Source organism: Dipodomys merriami, unplaced genomic scaffold (genome assembly GCF_024711535.1).
Source record: "Dipodomys merriami isolate MVZ:Mamm:240054 unplaced genomic scaffold, mDipMer1.0.p SCAF_27, whole genome shotgun sequence".
NCBI lineage: Eukaryota > Metazoa > Chordata > Mammalia > Rodentia > Heteromyidae > Dipodomys > Dipodomys merriami.
In genome coordinates, this window is record NW_027204159.1 from 19,636,803 (window position 1) to 19,658,016 (window position 21,214).

Below are 21,214 nucleotides of genomic sequence, written 5' to 3' on the forward strand. Positions count from 1 at the left end.
TACACTGGTTGTAAAGGTGTAAACCATTCTGGAAAGTAGTATGTATGTTCCTCAAAAGGCAAACATAGAACTCCCTATATGACCTAGCAATCCCACTCCTGGGCATTTACCCACATGACCACAAACAAGGCCACATGAAAGCTACCAGCACAACTATGTTTATTGCAGCATTATTTATCATAGCCAAGATACAGAATCAACCCAGATGCCCCTCAGTAGATTAAGAATATGTGGTATGTATATATACACAATGGAGTTCTATGCTTCCATCAGAAAGAATGACATTGCCCTATTCATAAGGAAATGAAAAGACTTTGAAAAAAATTATATTAAATAGCAAGCCATGCTCCCAAAACATAGCTTGCATGGTTTCCCTCATTTCTAATAACTAGATTATGTCTATGATATTCTTAGCAAAGGTTAACAATAGCCCAATTGCTAGGTACATATGATCATATACAATAAAACCTATCCAAATGAACTCCAATAATTGGAAACAAGAGGTTTCTATATTGTACAGTTTGCAGTTATTTCTTTTTTCTTTCTTTCTCTTTTTTTGTTTTTGTTTGTCTGTTTGTGGTTTTGTTTCTGTTTTATTTGCTATATCCTTTGTCTTGTATATAAATTTATTTGATTCACGAAGGAAAAGGGAATCGGCCGGACAACTAATGCAACAATGATATTCACTAGACACTAGGTTGAAAATGAGCTTTATAACTTGGGAGGAAAGGGAGTGGGGATGGGAAAGAAAGGGAAAATGTGGGAGGGAGCAAGTCTCCAAAAAGAAATGTACTCATCATTTTATTTATGTAACTGTACCCAGTGTTCATCAACTTTACAATAAATAAGAAAAAGAGAAAAATATCTAGAAATACAACAAATCCAAGAAAGGATGGATAAATGGGATTGTATTATATTGCATAGTCTGAATGGCAAAGGACATAGCTAGCAAGGTAATTAGAAAGCCCACCGATTGGAAGAAGAGCTTTACTAGCTATACAACAGACAAGGGCCTCATATCTAAAATATATTAGAGGTCAAAAATTTAACCGCCTCCCCCAGAAAAAAATCCTCAAAGAAACAACAATTTAATTAATAAGTAGGCTAAACACTTAAAGAGTGACCTCTCTGAAGAAAAGCAAGAATAGCCAATAGACACAAAAAGAAATGTTCAAGAGCAAATGCAAAACAAAACACATTGAGATTCTACCTCACCCCAGTTAAAATGGCCATTATCAGGAAAACTAATAATAACAGATGCTGCCAGGGATGTCAACAAAAGGGAATGCTACTACACTGTTTGTGAGAATATAAACTTATTCAACCACTCTGGAAAGCAAATTACAGAGGTTCTTCAAAAGACTAAACAGAGTTCATCTCTGATCCAGCAATCCTACTCCTGGGCATTTACCCACATGATCACAAGATAACAAGACCACACTAACCTACCAGCACAATCATGTTCATTGCAGCATTATTTACCATAGCTAAAATACAGAACCAACACAAATGCCCCTCAGTAGATGAATAGATCAAGAAAATTTGGGATATATACCCAATGAGTTCTATGCTCCCATCAGAAAGAATGACATCGCCCTATTCGTAAGGAAATGGAAAGACTTTGAAAAAAATTATATTAAGCAAAGCAAGCCAGACTCAAAGAAACACAGGTTGCACATTTTCCCTCATTTGTAATAACTACAATATGTCTATGACATTCTTAATAGACGATCATAATTTCTCAACAGCTAGGTTCATATGGCCATATAAAAGGAAGCTTATCAAAATGAACTCCAAGAAATGGAAACAAGAGCTTTATATAACGTACTGTTTGCAGTTACTCCTCTTTTTATTCCCCTTTGATTTATGTCCTGTTGTCACTGTTTTTGATTTCTGTACCCTTTTTCTTATATAAGTTTATCTGCTTTGAGGAAATGATGAGACAAAGAGTGAACCAATGCAACAGCAATACTCACAAGGCACTATGTTGGAAATGAACTTTAAAACTTGGGAAAGAGGGAGTTGGGAGAGGGGGAAAGCAGGAGAAAATGAGGAAGGGGGTAACTGTTCATTATTCATAGTAGCCAAAACATAGGAGTAATCCAAAAGCAAAGCAACTGACTAAGAGGTAATCAATATACGGTGAATCCAGACAATGCAATATTATTCATCAAGGGAAAAGAATAAATTGGTGACATGTTCATAAAGAAAAACGCAAACCAAAATTCAATATTCTATCTCAGGCAGAATGACCATCATTGAGAATCAAAACCACCACAAATGCTAGGAAGGATGTGAAAGGCTGGACATGCTCTTAGGAATGTAAACTACTGCAACTATTATAATTATCACCACAAAATTCCTCAAAAAATGTATCAGTAGAACTACCCCTAAAATCCAGTGATACTACTCTTAGGCATTATTATTCATAATGACTTCTGAATCAGCTAGAGTAAGCCTTCTGCGATAGCACCCCTAAAGTAATGACCATACTAATTATAATATAATATGACCATGCTTATTTGCAGAATCTAGACCTAAAAGGTATAAATACATGTTTACACATCGGTGTGTGTAGGTGTGTGCAAAAGACATTATTGAAATTTAGGACTGTATGGGAAAATGAGGGTGGGGTGGGGAGTGATTTCATCCAAGTGTGTTGTATACATGAGTTTAAATACCACAATGAACCTCCCTTATACAAGTAATATATAAAAATCAATATTGAATTAGTATTCAAAATAATTTAGCTTGATTTACTTCCAGACTCTAAGATGAAAAGCAGACTTCAACTTCAGTCTAATATTTCATATTTCTAGTCAGTTGATTAATAATGCATCACTCTAGTATCCCTGCTATTCTACATATTTCATGTAAAATCCATGAAATCCCTTTAGGCTCAATGACACATGAATAGGTTCATGAGAGGGTATTAGAAGGCAAGAATAGGAGGCATTCCATATTTGAGCTTGAAAAAAAAAGAAACTAGGAGAGCATTAAAATTAAATGAAAGTGTCTAGGGTAAAATATTCAGAGCATGAAAAAATGTTCATTAAGGATCTTGATCTCTATGTTTTTCTTCTTCTTTTTGTTTGGTTGTTTTTGTTTTTGTTTTTTTTTTTTGGTCGGTCATGGGGCTTGAACCCTGAGCTTTGGCACTGTCCCTCAGCTCTTCAGCTCAAGGCAGCACTCTACCTTTACATTTCTACTCTGAATGAGCTGTAAGGAGGAAATATATATGTTAGGTCTCCCTTTCTCCTCTTTATTTTAATGAATAGAAAGCAATAGGCAAACAGAAGAATAGAATGTCAAAACTGGCCTGAGTTCAGCAATTTCATTCTCTAAGCTTTGAGTTCATTGATTACAAATATATGCACATTCTTTATAAAATAAAGTTTTCTTACTGAATATAGCAAAACGAAATGATCTAATCCCTAAGGTTTTTCCCAAAGCTATCACATAGTCATTCTGTAAAAAATATTTGGGCAACATTGAAATAGCCAAACTCTCATTTTCTTACTTTTCTCAGTCCAGGGCTTGGCTTTAAAATAAAAATGAATATGGGATGATGTGCTGGCAACAGCTGCGCCTTAAATGAACTCTGTATCTAATTATACTCCGCACTTATCTAAGAGAAAGTCAAAACTTTCCAGGAAACTCCAAAAAAACATAATTTAATGGGTCCACTGGTTCTCTATTGCTCTCAACTTCATGAAGATTACTTCTCTAATTTAATATGCTGTCAATCAAGATCTGGTAACCTCTTGCTGATTATTATTCATTTAGAAAATACAAAGACTGTAGAAGAGGGAGAAATACAATTTCAGTGACATGGAAACATTCAATGCACATTAACTCCATGTAAATATGTTCTATTTAGTGTTGCATTAAAACTACTTTAAAGGTTTTTTTATTTGAAAATATACATTGTATATCACTGTTAATAAGTATCAAATAAATACAATTATTTTATTATTAAATAGGTAAAAGTTCTTGCAAAATTAACCCATTTCTGAATTCTCTCAAGCAACTGAAACATGTTTAGATAGTATATTAACTATTAATATAGAAAATAGCTTGCACTATCATCTGTATTGTTCTGCTTATCACAATCCATTCTATCCTTAAATAAGAGTGGAATTTCTGCATGTTTCTCCCATTCTAAATACAGAAATTTGTCCTATGCATCACTATATCATCTCCGCTATTCTAAATATTAAATGGGAAAAATGAAAAAGTGCACTAAAGGCATTATGTGTGCTTAAAAACCCAGTTATTTCATTAGTAAAGAGACACTGAACACTTACAATATCAAGGAAATAGGACAAACACAATAAGAATCAGTTGAGAAAAAACAGTATTTTCTCTCCAAATTAACAACACACGTGCTTCTTAGCACAGATAAACATTACAGGCAAAGTGGCATACCTACAGAGTAGTACCTATTGAGTGCTATTCTTAGGAGGAGACACATGTAGGCACACTTTGTAATTAAGTAATTTAATCAAGTACTAAATTTTAAATCCATGAGCATAATATATACTTTGGCTTTTATTGAAAACTTTAGAAAAAGAAGTATGTTTTTTTGGGGGGGGAGGGCGTTCCGGTCGTGGGACCTGAACTCTGGGCCTGGGCGCTGTCCTTCAGCTCTTCAGCTCAAGGCTAGCGCTCTACCATTTGAGCCACAGCACCACTTTCAGCTTTTTTTCTTTTTGCTTATGTGGTGCTGAGGAATAAAATCCAGGGCCTCATGCATGCAAGGCAAGCACTCTACCACTGAGCCACCTTCCCGTGCAAGGCAAGCACTCTACCACTGAGCCACCTTCCCAGCCCCTAGAGGTATGTTTTAAGATGCTTTAATGTTATTTAATACAGCTATAAAAGAAATTAAAATCTCAAAAACCCGGATTCTTGAGTACAAATTGCTCTGTGACTGTTATTTATATCAAATAAGAATCCTATATCGATGCTGAGCACAGCTCACGTGGAGCACCATTTATCTCACCAAAACTCAATGCTGGTGAGTCTGATGTCACACGCAAGTAGGGTTGGGTGCATGTATTTTAAATTTTTGATCTTTGATTTTTAAAAAGAATTAGGGACGTGCCAGTAGTTCATGCCTGTAATCCTAGCTAAACAAGTGGCTGAGATATAAAGTTTGTGGTCAAAAGCCAGCCTGGGCATGAAAAACTGTGGGATTCATAACCAATTAACCACCAAAAAGCCAGAGATAGAGCTGTGACTCAAGAGTCAGAGGACAAGAAGGCTAAGCGACAATGCCCAGGCCCTGCTTTCAAGCCCAAGAACTAGTGCAGTACACACACACACACATAAAATTAGCTTCTATTCTGTTTCTATTTGTCCTTTGTACTGCATTTTGAAATAATTTTCCAGTTTGGATCTTTCACATCTCAACTTTACCTATTATTTCAATTGCTGAAAGGGATTTTTTTGTAATGTTCATTCAATTTCATCTTATTATATTTAATTGCTTTTTAGAAGTAGGAGTTTTCCTATATTTTTCACTGATATTTTCAATGAATATGAATGTTCTGTCACTCTTTCAAACATTGTAATCTGTTGAAGTTTTCTATCTGGTCTATTAATTTTGTTAGTGTTATATCATCTTGTTTTTCTCTTCCTTCTTACCTATCTACTGTGACTATTTTTCAGTTTATTCAGCTCCCCTTCTATGACTTGAAACAGGAACTCTCTATGCTCTGGGTCTTACCAACATGCTCAGGAAAACTCTGTCTCTAATTTCTGCTTTCTTTCCTAAGGACATCCATGTGGCATCCACTGTTTGGCATAATCAATGTTAGAAAATATCCAATTCTACTGTTATACCCAGCACTCTTCTGCTTAGTATGCTACTTTTCCTTTGCCTGAGAGCTCAGTAACACTCTGGTACAATTCAGCCATTCACAGATGTTTCCTGCTGTTTACATGTCTTCCACTCATCCCAGGTAAACTGATGTTAGTCCTTCAAGGGATAAGCAATATGTTTGAAGTTCTGCGAGCATTCTTTGTAATAGTGCTTTAGATTCATTTAGAAATCTATTCTACCATTTCTAAATATAGGTTGGGTTGAAAAAAATATAACTAAGTAACATTTATCATCTAACATTTATGTGTGTACTTGTTCTGTGCTCCCTTCCCTTAGTCCTTCCCTGATACCTGCTCTCACCTGATTCTTGTTATTATGACTAGTACAAACTAGAGGCCTAAAAATGTCAACTTGTACAAAGTACAGATGGCCCAGGCCTATAATCCTAGCTGTTCAGGAGGCTGAAATCTGAGGCTCACAATTTGAAGCCAGATCAGACAGGAAAGCCTAGGAGAATCTTATTTCCAAGTAACTACTAAAAGTTCTGGAACTGAAGCTGTGGCTCAAGTGGTAGAGCACTAATCTTGAACTTAAAAAAAGCTCAGGAACCATGTTCAGGCCCTAAGTTCAAGCCCCAGGGCCAGCACATGCGCACACGCACACACGCACATACACATTTATGACATTATATATATATTATTTATAGTCTATCTAGTATATATATTTTTAACCAGTTTTATATATATCATATACATTTATGTATAGTACACTGAACAAGTTTTGGGTTTTTTTTTATCAATCATGGGGCTTGAACTCTGGCCTTGGGCACTGTCCTTGTACTCTTCAGCTCAAGGCGAGCACTCTACCGCTTGAGCCACAGTGCAACTTCCAGTTTTCTAGTATTTTATTGACGATAAGAGTCTCACGGACTTTCCTGCCCGGGCTGGCTTTGAAACGTGATCCTCAGATCTCAGCTTCCTGAGTAGCTAGGATTACAGGTGTGAGCCACCGGCACCTGGCTTGAACAACTTTTATACTTAATATACTATATATGTATTTATAATTTGTAAATAATTATATTTATATTAAAATTACATATAAACAATTGTAAATATTAATATTATACGGTATATATTATGTAGTATATAAATACACATTATATATGACTTGTTCAAACTTTTACATATATATATATATACATATATATATATCTTGCTCAAAAGTTGCTATAGTATGTAATACTTTCAAATTTTTTCATCCAAGTAGAGAGAGGAAACATGGGTAAATACATTAAATACAGTAAATATTCACTGAATACATATGAAAAGGTAACTGAAGGGGATAGTGGGAGAGATGGAGAACTATGGTAGGGGCAATATTAATCAAGATTCACTAAATACATAAATGATATGTTGAATTGAAAATCCTTTGTTTATCTACTTCAAGATAATTTTTAAACCATTCTTATAAAGCAACTCGGGGATACAGATTTGTTATATTTCGTGTCAAAAGCTAAATCTAACCAATGTATATTATTTTTGTCATGGTTTATTGAGGCAGAGCCTCTCAATGTTGCTTAGGCTAGTTTTGAATTCTCTATTCTCTTGCTTCATTATCCTAAGTACTATGGAACCCAGGCACGTGCCACCACACCCAGCTAAAAATCCTATTTTTACTAAGTAAAGCGGTTATCAACTTAATAGCCACTACTTACTCTGAAAAAGAAATCAGTTTAACCACTGGCAAAGGAAGTGCCAATTTTACTTAAGTCCAGTGTTTAAATGTATTCTAACTATTTTATTCCTTTGGGGTAAACATATGGTTGTACTGTTTCATGGAATACAATTTAGTTCATGCATATACTCCTAGCTATTCAGGGGGCTGAAGTCTGAAGCCAGCACAGGCAGAAAAGTTCATAAGACAACATCTCCAATTGACCAGAAAAAGTGATGGACTGGAGGCACGGCTGAAGTGGTAGTTGCAACTAGATAGGAGCAAAAATGCATGATCAAGAGTGCCTAGACCTGGCAACAACAAACAAAGAAAAAAAGAGAAAGACATAAAGAAGTAAGTTATTTTATATCTTAGTGATTCTTAGTGCCCACAAAAAAACAGGGATCTTACAATGTCTTGGAAATGAAGAGCAAGGAAGATTGTACCATTGAGCACTGAAACATGGCTACATTTCCAATGCCTCAATCCTTTGTATCTCCCTATTTACATTTGTGACTGGCAAGTTGTAGTGAAAGCTCCTTGAAATATACCAGTGCTTCTTCATTTCTTTTTTGCATTTTCCTCATCTACAAAGTGCCTCCATCCCAGTGTTGTTCCATAAACAACTGATAGTATTACATTTGTCTGCATATCCAATCTCACACATGGTTCCCCATGGAGTGGTTAGATATACATCTGAGTATAACTTATAATTTTATAAATAAGGAAAATTAGATGCAGAAATATAAGAACTTTGATGGAGCAACACCTGACTCTATCTCCTTTTCCTTTCACAACACATTAGACTAATGTGATGAATAAATTGTCCAATCCTGTAACTGTTTGTCAATTTACCATACTAGGTAGCCAGATATGTTTCCTTTTATTGATATTTTCATATTTCTTCAAACATACAGCAATCCAGGTGTACTCAGCAGTTAGTAGCAAAACTAGCTACATACAGCAAGGAGAGAATGGGCACTTAGTGATCAACACTTATTGAGCAATTGATAACAGAATGACTCTACTGAGAAGAAAAGCACTATTGCAAATCAAAGGCAGCCACAGTCAATTATTCATCCCAATCTAAAGACTATAAAGACACCATTTTGTCTTCCATTAGGACTACAGTATCAGGGAATTCTAAAGACACAGAAGAACAGTAATAAAGTCTTATGAACACTCACAAGTAGACAAAAAAAAAATTCCCATATTCTAGAAGATGAGGCTTTTGACATTTGATTTTCTTTTCTTTTGTCGGTGGTAGGGCCTGAACTCTGGGCCTGAGCACTGTTCCTCAGCTCTTCAGCTCAAAGCTAGCACTCTACCACTTCAGCCACAGTGCCACTTCCGGCTTTTTCTGCTTATGTGGTGCTAAGGAATCGAACCCAGGGCCTCATGCATGCAAGGCAAGCACTCTACCACTGAGCCACCTTCCCAGCCCATGACATTTGATTTTATAAGGCACTGTAACATCATTTCTTTCTAGTGCATATCTAATCTAGTCACAGAACTAGATTGTTGTTTTTCAATTTTTCATTTTCTTGTTCCAGCACTTTTATGCCTGGCATAATGAAGTCAGGTCATTGTCTAATGACTCATTTTTATAACCACTCAGACTAGGTGTCTTCTCTTCTGTGAGTCACTAACAACAGGAAATTCTACCTTTAATATAAGGCCTAGAATACAATAAACACCCAATATACTTCTAATTTTATCCTCCATTTTTAATTTATACATTTTATTCTTCCATTGGATGTATAAATTAATTTTTTCCATATGATAGAGGCAAAAAGTTCAGCATCATCAGGAAACAGGCTCATACCAGATCCCAGATAACCAGTTATACTCTCTCCTAATCCCCTAGGCTCGTAAGTGAAAATGGCAACATGGCAAAACAAGTAACAAACCCAGATTTCTTGGCTATCTGCCCAAACTTTTACTCATACTTTTACTAAACTTTTACTCAAACTGCTATACTGTATTGCTGACAAAATCAGTTTTCAACAATAACAAAGACTTCCCAGTTCAGAATATATACATGAGTGGCTAATAAGAAAAGTGATCAAAAAAATCCACACTATGATCACAGAGTTATGTCAAATTCCTATCCAGTACATGAAAAACTGACAATTCTACCTTCGCTCCTGTATAGAAAGAGGACATAGCTCATTTAGAAAATCAAAATCTGATCAACAGCCCATTTTTCAGCATAGTAAAAGGCTTTTCCCCCTATTGCTCTTACCACTCCATACTTTCTATATTTAACTATTCAATTCCAAAAGTCATTGGACAATGAGAGCCCCATAAAATGTTTTTCCCCAGTGAGGTGCTCAAATATCAGTTCCACAGAAAACATTTTTAAAACTTTTTGTGCAGTTTTTTCCAAGCCATTTTTTTCACTTATGCCCCAAAATGCACAATCTTGAATATTTATGAGAATCTGCTAGAGTCCTATCCAACAATTTAGATCATGTAGCTGTGAGAGCTAAGGGGTGATGGGCAGAGGTAATATTTTCCAGTTTCAAGTTATTTGTATTTTTAATTATCTCCATTTTATTGGTTTAGGTGACTGCTGATATTTTCTATTATTGATTGTTGGATATTTCATTTAGTGTGTAAGTTTGAATGAGTTTCATCAATGGCCCTTCATGAAGAACAACATGAAGCAAAAGTTACATAGAAATATTACATAGTTTGTGAGTTTTTACTTTAAACTATTTATAAAAGCCATGGTGTTAATGATTGGAACAATGTGAATATACTGAATGCCACTGAACTCTACATCTAACAATGATTTAAATTTTTTAAATTTTTATTGTATGTATATTTATCCACTTTCTTCACCAACACACACACACACACACACACACACAAAGTATACACCTTGTGGAAGGTAATGTTCACTCCAAACCTGGCTTAATGGTGGGAGAAAAAAAAATCAAATGTTGCACATTGACAGAAAGTGATTTTTTTTTACTTTCCCAAAGGGCCTTCTAAGTGAAGATGGAGAGCCACTGCACTGCTTCTGGAACGGAGTGGAGAAAAGAACAGTGGGACCAGTGCCAAGAAGTAAGAAAATCTGAGAATTTCATGTCGTATTTGAGAGAAATGCCTGTGTATTTATTTATAGGCCCAACTAGGCTTCTGGTTCACTCAGTAGCGCTGGAGGTGGTGCGTTTTTTTGTGTTTTTTTTTTTTTGGGGGGGGGGGCGGTCAGCCGAACACCCTGGAAGGCAGGAAGCAGTGTGTGCAGACCAGCCTGGCGCTGGGAGAAAGGAGCACAGCCTGGAAGGCGGGGCTGAGGAAAGAGGTTCTTACCAGGCCACCGCCGCAGGTGCTGAAAGAGGCCAGCGAGCCCGGGTTGCGCAGCACGACCCCGGAGTAGAAGCAGGAGGCGCTGGGCGGCGCGGGAGGGGGTGGGGCGGCCGCTGCACGGCCTGAGCTCGGCCACTGCTCCTCGGCGAAGCGCGGCGCCAGGAATCGTCCGTCTCTCCGAAGCAGCAGGTAGAGGTCCCGGGAGAAGGCCGGGATCCGCAGCAGCACCTCGTCGCTGTCAGGTTCCTCTAGCCGGGCCGGGGGCGGGGACGGGGACGGCCGAGGGGGCGGCGGCGGCGGTGAGGCCGGGACGCCCGAGAACGGGGAAGCCGGGCCGCTGGACCCCCGGGGGAGCTCCCGCGACTCGAGCTCGTCGTCCTCCTCCGAAGCCAGCGGCGAGGAAGGCCGGGGCAACTCGGGCGGCACGGGGGCCGCGGAGCGCGCCTCGCGGGAGGACCCCGCTGTGCGGATCCCGCCGCCGTTGCCGCCGCCGGAGCCCGCGCGACCTCCCGCGGCACTCCTCGGCTCCCGGCGCCAGAGCGCAGGAAACACGACTTCCCACTCGTCCGAGCTGGGGACGGGCTGCAGCCCTGCGGGCAGGCGGACAGAGAAGTGCGGCGTGAGGCGCGCGCTCCGCAGCCGCGCACCGGGCACTCCCCAGGCGTACCCCACGCCGCCCGCCCAACCTCCGCAGCACTGGCCATCCGGACGCCTCGAGAGCGGGTTACAGAGCCCGCATTTTCAATATAAAAGTCTTTGCTGTCGGGCTGGAGGGAGCCAGACAGGTGGGCAGCTGAGTGAACGAACGGACACCAACGCACACCTCCCAGCGCCTCCGAGGCCGCCGGCACGCGGAGGAAAACCGGCTGCACCTCAGACGCTTGAAATGGGGCTGGCAGGTCTGCGCGTCCCTGCTGCGCGCGATTCCATCCTCGAAGCCAGCGAACGGAGCGCCAGCCGCCCCGGGCTCGGCTCGCATCCCCGGGTTCACGGGCTCCACCTACGCCGGCCCTTGCCCCGGAGCAGGAGGAGCGCCGGGAGGTCGTGCGCGCGCTTACCTGAAGCGACGCCGTTCCACGGGAGCCCCAGCTGGTAGAGGAGGCAGCAGCAGCACCAGTGGGTCAGGCGCGTCCCCCGAATCTTCCCCATACCACGCTCGGGGCCGAACTCCGCGCCCAGCGCGCGCCTCCTGCGGAATCGGCTGCGAGCAAGCCGCCGGCCCGGAGCTCTGGGAGGCCGGGCGGAGATCTCGCCCGGGCCTTTGTCTGCCTGAGGGGGTGGGGTGGGGGCAGGCGGTGTGGCTACGGGAGGCCGTCGGAGCCCGGGCGGGGGTGGGGTGTGGGAGGAGCGGGGCCGGCGGCGGCGGCGGCGGGGCTCCACAGCGCTCGACTCCCTGAATTAGGTGATGGATCCCATTTTCTGTGTTTTGAAAGGTGCTGATCGCAAAGCGCACGGGCCAGAGCCAGAGGCTCCTTGGCTGCCCCAGTCAGCCCAGAGCCAGGAGCTCGCTGGGCCAGCAGGGCCGCGGAGGTTGTGGAAGGCAGAGCTCCGGCGCCGGCACCCGCACGGAGCCGGCGGAGGCCCGCGTCCTGGGATTGGCAAACTAGCTGGCAGCCTCTGGTGAAGCAGTGCACACCGCAGCCGCGTTTGAGGGAGCAACTGGGAGAACACGATCGCCAGGCTATGGGAAGGAGAAAATCAAATCCATTCGGAAGGAAGGACCCTGGGTGCCCCCAGATCTGGCACTGTGGGACAAAGGTCCCAGAACACCACACGTGTGCTGGCAGGTTCAGAGGGAGTGGCTAAGGACCCAAATGCCCACCCGACTCCTGATTGGCCAGTGAGAAAAGGCCAGTTTGCCGCGGCCCCTTTCCCTGGAGCTGCCTGCTTGGTAGGGTTCCTTTCTCCTTCCCATCCTGCTCTCTTACTCAGACTCCTCCTTTGGTTCAGTTCACCCTGTATCCAAAACACAAAGTAAAATTTAGTGCAAGCTTGAGCACAAAGCTGCATCTTTTTGCCAAAGATCTTTGGATTTTCCATCTTTGTTTTTAGATATTTTCAAGGCCCGAAGATTCAAAATTAAAAAAAAAAAATTATCATGGAGTTTGTGGCAAAGGTTCCTAGGATATTAGAGACATTGACATTTCACTGCTCTATATCATTACCTGGATTCCTCAGTGCTAGGTATTATCTCCTGCTCTCTCTCACTTTCTCTTCTTCTCTATCTCTCTTCTATGCCTCTCCAAACACACAGAGTTTTGTAATGTAAAATTCTAAAGATCTCAATCCAGGTAAGAGAGTTTTATTTTTCATACTTTATTTTGTATACAAAAGTTTATTTTCCACTTTCCATCTTCTTCTGGGCAGAGTCTCAAATACATCTCTTTCTTTATTAAAGTTCCACCACTCTCCTTTGACTGTATCAACACTTTCACACCAGATTCAAAATTGACTTCCCATTTGCATGGGCGGCACCAGCCCAGACACCAAGAAATAAGTTAAATTAAACAGGTATGGGCAAGCAACTAATTCTCTTGATCTCCCAACTCTGATTAATTTTGAAAGGGTAAGCGGGAAGCAACTCCATTTAGGACGTCATCTCTTCTTACTCCTCTCCATGGTTTTCCATTGTCAGGATTGACTTTATCCTTGCGGTTGTCTCAGCATCCATTGCTGGGATAGCTTGTCCCACTTGGCATTTACCAGGCTTGGACTCAAGGCCTGGGCACTGTCCCTGAGCACTTCTGCTTGAGGCTAGTACTCTACCACTTCAGAGTCACAATGTCCAGCCTTCGGCCAGATACTTAGAGGTGAGTCTCCAGCCATGCCTCCATCCTGGCTCAGTGCTAATTAGCTGGGAGATGGAGTTTTAGAGGGATTCTTTGTGCTCATGGTGGCTTTGACCTGTGACAAAAAGAGTCTTTGTCACAGAAACCCTTTTTGTTTCCAATTAAAGCAACAAGGAGACCAATGAGATGGAGTTTACCTATAAATTGTTAATAATTGACTAACAATTACTTGCCAGAGTTTTCTAATAAAACCCAGTAGATGTTTTTAAACTGAGACTGATTGTGCTCAAAGTACCACCCACTGCCTCTGGGCAACCTGTTTAAAGTGGTTTATATACATTTAACCTGTAACAAATGTACAGACCTTTTCTTGGGCTACAGCAGCATATCCTGTTTAACACTTTAGTTTGTAAAAGCTTTTTTCTCTCTGGCTGAGGAACCTGATTTCTAGTGGCCCCAACAATGCCTACCTGTGTAGGCCTGTAGACAGATCTCAAGGAGGACATAATCTCAGGTCTCAAACTTTTTCTTAACAGATGAATTTACTAAACAATCTTTCTGGTAATCCTAACTTGTCTTTTTGGACTTTAAAGAAAACTTTAAGACAATTTTAATTTTAAACTTTTCTTTGTCTGGGAGGCCAGACACTCCCCACAACTTCCCAAATTTTTACAAAGGGGACTCCATTTTTAATCCCTTTTTCTAAAACTAGTTTAATTTGCATTTAAATGCTGCATTGAAGCATTGGGCTATACCCTTTACCCCTTGGCTGAAAGCTTAAACTGGCCAAATTTTTCTGCAGTCTGAGTTACCTTTAAGAAATTATCAGTTTTTCTTAATGAACTAGCACTGTAGCATCTCTTTTCCTTTAGAAATACATCCAGTTGTAAAATAGCATAGAAATCAACTTATATCCTTTGCTCATAAACCCTTTAGGGTCTACTTGTGGGGATTAACATTGCAGAAACAAATATTTGAGGTGGCTTGTGTTTTACTCCAAATTATCAGGCTTTTTGGTCACGTGTGATGGAACAAGGCCAGAGTCTGGGTGAGTTTTTGGCATCTGCCAGAGTGTATGGACTGTGGGCTGGGAAGGTGGCTCAGTGGTAGAGCGCTTGCCTTGCATGCATGAGGCCCTGGGTTTGATTCCTCAGCACCACATAAGCAAAAAAAAAAGCCGGAAGTGGCACTGTGGCTCAGATGGTAGAGTGCTAGCCTTGAACTGAAGAGCTGAGGGACAGTGCCCAGGCCCAGAGTTCAGGCCCCACGATCAGACCCCCCCCAAAAAAAAAAAAACCAGTGTATGGACTGTCACACCTCCCGCCGGTTACCTGCAAAAATTTCTACATATACTGGTTAAATACCTCGTTTACACTGGCTTTTGCAGGCTGGTGCCACTGGTTTCACTCTGGTCCCTTGATCTTTAAGGGAGCACAGAGGAAAAAACGGAGAATTAAACCCTTAGCCTTAGTTTGCTAGCTATGGTCAGAGGTACAACGTCTACTGGGTTTTATTAGAAAACTCTGGCAAGTAATTGTACAACATCTTAGCATAGATGGACATAAGATTGACATAAACCACAGCCATCTTAATTTCCAATTTCATTTACTTTGCAAAGGAAGCCATCTTTTCTAACTCCTTTCCCAAGGAGTTTTAAAACTGATTTTTCTTTGGCTTATAGTCAGGTCACAAAATTTTAAAGCAATTTAGATTAAACCACAGTTTCCACTGACAAAGATTTTTAGTAAGCAGAGTAGTTGGTAACCTTGAAACCGTAATATATAGACAAATTGACAGACTGACAAACATGTTTGTGCACAGATTATAGAGCATGCTTCGATTTTAAAATCATCCGTTTGGGGGGAGGATTAGAGAATCAAGTTGAGTTGGTGCAAAATTGTGTTGGTGGGAAATAGCAGCTGAGCTACCATGATGCCAAGATGGCACATCCACCACATGGTCCATGCTAAAGAGAGGTGAAGATTTTGACAGTGAGGGTGCATTGCTTTGGGCACACATAGAGCTTCAGGCTCCACCCCTACTACAAAGGCAGAGGAAGGGGCCCACAGACGAGGGAGTCAGGGAAGGGTGCCTTGCAGGGGAGGCTGCTGAAGAGGGGGTGCCTCACAGAGGAGGCCACAGGGTATGGGGGTGCCTCGCAGAGGAGGAGTTTAAACTTAAACTCATCCATACTTTAACCTTCAGTTGGAAGGGAGAAGTTAAGAGAGAGTTTTACCTGCCTGAGTTCTCACATTTGTGGAGTTTTAAATTTGGAGCTAAATTTGATTGTAAGGAAATTTAATTGTGTGTCCTTTTCCATGGTAAGCGATGGTGGAACCAAAATCTGACTGCTAGCATCCCTGGCAGTGAATTTGGTTCAGAAAGTGGGAAATAACCAGTGGGAAATGTCACATTTCTCCATGGTGTCCCTGGGCCACGGAGGCCATTGGCCATGGAGGCCATCAGCAAGATACTTGCCCAAGTTTTTTTGGGGGGGGGCCTGAGTCCCCCTTACAGAGGCAGGAAGCCTGCACTTCACTTATCTGGAAGTAGGACTTCGTTAGCCAGTGTTGGGCAGCAGGTAGAGCGCTTGGTCAGGAGAAAGTTACCTTGTTGGTCCTCTGGTGATAGGAGTGTAGGACCTCAGGCTAGGTCCTGTGGAAGCTGGTCATGCCCCCATACAAAGTGGAGGGGGGAGCAAATCCACCGGGAAACCTATACCCATAGAGCCACCAATGAAGGACCCATCACATCTATCCCAGGGGACCACACAGAGGCAGGCAGACACAGGAGAAAGATGATTACCAGCTTTTGTAGAAGAGCCATATTTGCCTCAGACATAGAATGCTTGGCAGCCTCCACTATCTAGCAGCAGGGTCTGGGGGTAGGAATTGAGGTAGATAGAAGTTCAGGTGGGTCTGGGCAGAGAGAGGGAGTTGACAGCTGTATGGTGGGAACTCCATGGCAGGGAGGAGCTCAGGTATAGGTGAAGCTAAGGACCAAAGGTGGGGATAATGCTAACAACATCCTTTGTTGTTTTACTGGTGTCTAAATTGATTACCATGTGTTTAAGGGAGGCAAGTTATTTTATTTCAATGGAAAACTTTTATTTGAATAAGCTAGATATTAAAATACTTGGAATTGTCCTGAATTTAAAAGCAAGAAGCTTTGTCTGGACTTGGACTTGGAATGTCTTGGACTGTTCTGTCTCCAAGCCTTGCATTATTATATTTCTAAAATTGAAATGGGCCCAAGAGTTCCCAGAAGCTTAAGAAATACCTTGGTGGACTGGGAAGGTGGCTCAGTGGTAGAGCACTTGCCTTGCATGCTCGAGGCCCTGGGTTCGATTCCTCAGCACCACATAAGAAAAAAGCCAGAAGTGGCGCTGTGTGGCTCAAGTGGTAGAGCGCTAGCCTTGAGCTGAAGAGCTGAGGCACAGCGCCCAGGCCCAGAGTTCAGGCCCCACGACCGGACCCCCCCCAAAAAAATACCTTGGTTACTTAGAAACCTATATGCTACTCTTCATGGGACATTAAGCAAAGATTCAGAGGTAGTTTGTTTAAAAGTATAAGAAGCTATTATGGTTAAAAATTAATTTCAGTAAAAACATGACCATTAAAGTTATACCTTAAATAATGTATTTCTTAAATTTATTTTTACAACAAAGACAATTATAGAAGAAATGCATACTATTTATTTATTTATTTATTCATTGGAATACATTTGTGATCTCTTAAATCTAAACGAGCTGTAGTCTTAAGTAAAATATACCAATACACAATTTGCTTTTGTAAATTCCACTGCCTGCTTCTTTGCTTTCCCAATGATACAAAATTCCTCCCAATCCTTTATGAAGAAGTTGTATAGTTATTAAAAGGTTTGCCCAATTCCCAAGTCACTCATTTTCTTCTTTTGAAATATTACTATAATTTGAATATTACAAGCTTCTATAAATTATTTGGATTGAAATGACGTGTACTTATTTTCCCATTAGCTTATCAATTTATTTTACACATTCTTTCCCACATCACTCTCACTCAAGGATTGACAATAAATAGGAGAATGAATGAAGTATTGAAAGTCTCCAAAATGCTTTAGATATAGAAATTGATTTCTTGATGTGTTTTTATTACAATTACAATTCATTAATCGAGAGTTAATAATTAGGCCTGTTGTTGATCTTCCTTAGCATAATTGATGTAGCGTAGGACAGAACAAATATAAGAGAAAAATAATAAGAAACTCCTGTGCTCTAACTTAAAAAGGTATACATGTTTGTCAGTTCAATGGGACATGGGTGTTCATGGATGGGAAGAAATGTTGACTAAGGACTATGGCGTGTATATATTATCAATCTTGAAGTAAGTGCAGCAGGCGAAATATATTGTAATATATTGTAGAGGTTGCTCACTATGTATGTCATCAGACAGTGACCAGCATCAACCAAGCACTGTTTTGGTGTCTTCAGGCCAAAGACAGAAAGGCAAAAGGTAAATGACAAAGTATCAAAATAAGATGAAAAATTGCTTGTACATGACCAAGCTATTCACATAATTATGTTCTATAAACCAGTCTACACTATACAGTTGGCTTTGATGCCTTCTTTCTTATTTTCTTCACTACCTAAATCTAATCTTATATCCTGTCCACCCCTTCGAAGACTTAACATCTTAAGGAAATACAAAGAATACCTTCACTGAATGACATGAGGATATCAAGTCCCAGTACAACTGACAACTAAATTGAGATTAAGGCTTAAGCTAGTTATGGCCCTAATAGAATAACAGAAACCAGATTTAAACTCTTAAGAAATTAGAAGCTAGGCGCTTGTGGCTCATGCCTGTAATCCTAGCTACTCAGGAGGCTGAAATCTGAAGATCGCGGTTCAAAGCCAGCCCAGGCAGGAAAGTCTGTGAGACTCTTATTTCCAATAAACCACTAGAAGACTGGAAATGGTGCTGTAGCTCAAGCTGTAGAGTGCTGGCCTTGAACTGAAGAGCACAGGGACAGCGCCCAAGTCCAGAGTTCAAGCCCCATGACTGACAAAAAAGAAAGAAAGAAAGAAAAAAAGAAAGAAAGAAAGAAAGATTAGAAAGCAGACCAGGTGTGTAAAACAATGGTTTTCCAACCTTGGACATCAGATAGGTTTGGGTTGTGACCTATGAGAGAAGAGAAGAAAAGGAAGTGATTACTACAGTTTCCCATTCTACTACCTGGGGCAATCCTCAGTGCAGGTTGGGAAAAACCAAAAGGAATACTTCAGCTGGAGGAGTTGGGAACACAAAGTAAGGTGGTTAGTATTTCCAGTGCAGATTACCAAAGAGGAGTGAGCTATAGAGTGTTATGGTAATCTAGTCCTGCATAATTGTTTTTGTAAGGTCCGCTCCTGGATGGTGAGCAGACCCTGCCCTACTTGCAGCCAAGTCTCCACCAGTACCTGCATTCCTAGACAACTGGCACACCTGGAAGAGGTCACATCTGGATTCCATGTGGCCACACCTTTTCCCGCTCCTACCCTAGATAAGGCCTAGCCCACGGCCAGGTGCTCTCTTTCCCAGCTACGTGGAATGCCAACATGGCCTGGTGCCAGCCAGAATGATGAATAAACCTACCCCTTACCTGAACACCACATGTGTGATGTGGTTCTTACTTGGTTACCTCTTCTTTAAAAACCCAATATAAATGGTGTCTTGAATCGGGGAAGGGTTTAAAGTCGGGATAGGTGGGATTCCTCTCCATTTTTTTTTTTTTTTTGCTTTGAAGAATATCTCCAGTTCTGATGGCCTTTTGTGAACCGGTCTGCTACAGACACTGCACATCAATACCATTAGTGGCCTCTGCATCCACCTCCATGCTTCTACATTTTGGTGAGTGAACTACTCTCTAAGGGTTCTCTGTGGCTCAGGCTCTCTCTAAATGTGGTACCAAGCCCGGGAACCTGCTAGGCCTTTAACTGAAAGGCCGATCACCTCTGGAGCAGAGGACCCTTGACTCCGGTTGCTTGGCCACTTCTCCCTACATGGCTCGGTGCTAAGTCAGGACGCCACTTCCATCCGATCAGCCCTTCTTCACTCACTCAATTTTTTTCCAACACTATTTAATGGGGTGCTGTGTGTCACTCCCAAGCTGTAAAACCCCTTTGAAATGCCTCCTGTGCCCCCTGGAAAGCCAGGGTGCCTAAATTTTATGCCATTCTCAGATTTAGATAATTTTTGCCACTATAATGGTACATGGTCAGAAGTCTGTTTACTTTCAGACCTCTTTGCTCTCTCTGCTAATCATGTCCAACTTTCTCTATCTCTCCCTTTCTCTTTTCTACAACTTTTTGGCTTGTGCCTTGAAGAGCGTGACGTGGGCTGGGTCCTTGGAACCCCCCTCTAGATTCCCTCTCAAAAGCTAGCAACTCTAGGTTTGAAAATTGTCAGTTTCCATTTTTTCAGCTTTTCTTTGCATTTTTTTCAAAAATTCACCATCTTGAGTTCACCATCTTGGCCACATGGTGGGTTAAGGGTTTGACTCCATCTGAATCTTACCCTTCCACCAAGCTTACTCCTCCATCCATCTATTCTAATGTGCCTTGCTAACAAGTTGCTCTTTTCACAGGCCCTGGTAACTGAGGCCCAACCATCTGATATGCTTTGTTAGCAAAGATGTCTAAACATTGTTCTCAAAAATTTTAGGTTTTGAGTTTTGCCTTTTTTTTTCAGGCAGGAAAAGAAGTTTAATTACCAAACTGCTGCCCCCGCCAAGCATGGAGAAGCATGGCTGAAATGGGAAGGGAGGGTGGGGAGAGGGACCCACTGGGCCACAACTTATTTAGGCCAGGGACAGGAAGAGGTGTGGCCAGGTGGAGGAAAGGTGTGGCCACACTGGATCTGGATGTGACCTCAGGGTCTGCGACCTTCCTAAGGTCAGATGGGAGGCATGTGACCAGAGGGCCCCAGGATGTGACCTAGCAGGAGGGGAAGGTGACTGCTTCTAGGTGTGTCAGTTACCTAGGTAACAGATACTGGGTGGAAACTTAGCCAAGAGGGAGGGAGGTATCCCTGTTCAGACCTTACATTCCAGCCTTTTGATAATCCTGAAAAAGGGTGAAGAGTCTTTCTGGCTACTTCCTGCTTGCAAAGGTGTCGACAGTAGGGGTAAAAGGCTGAGATGTGGTCCCCTCTGGGAGAAGGCAGCAGCCAGAAGCTGTCACTTGGGCATTGAGTCCTTAGATGAAGTCTGGAGGAGGAGTCCAAGTCTCTTAGACAAAGTCTGGAGAAGTCTCATGAGGCATTGACAGAGTAGAAGAGTGGTGTGGAAGTGGATGTGAAGGCCAACAATGGTATTGGTGAAAAGTCTCGCGTGGTGTCTCAAGGGAGTTCGGTTCTCAGAAAAGGGGTGATTAGGAAATTCTAACATTTCCAACTCAAAAAACCCATCTGAGTTACAACACCATATGTAAGGTATATTAAATAAGTAGGTTTCCTTAGGTAGCTGATGAAGAGAACACCACGCACTATTCAGGCAGGAAAAGAAATTTATTTACTGAACTGCTGCCCCCGTCATGCATGGTGGAGAAGCA

The 21,214-nt window shown here is 41.6% G+C and overlaps 1 protein-coding gene across 1 annotated transcript in view; it reads right to left on the bottom strand.

Moving 5' to 3' along the window:
• Nucleotides 1-12,007, bottom strand: part of Adamts19 (ADAM metallopeptidase with thrombospondin type 1 motif 19) — a 251,702-nt gene extending 239,695 nt beyond the window's left edge. The window contains exons 1-2 of the mRNA XM_070036428.1: nt 11,917-12,007; nt 10,862-11,448 (exon numbers count right to left, since the gene is read on the bottom strand). Coding sequence (XP_069892529.1) covers nt 10,862-11,448; nt 11,917-12,007 — 678 coding nt within the window. The remainder of the gene's footprint in view (nt 1-10,861; nt 11,449-11,916) is intronic.
• Nucleotides 12,008-21,214: the final 9,207 nt, after the last annotated feature.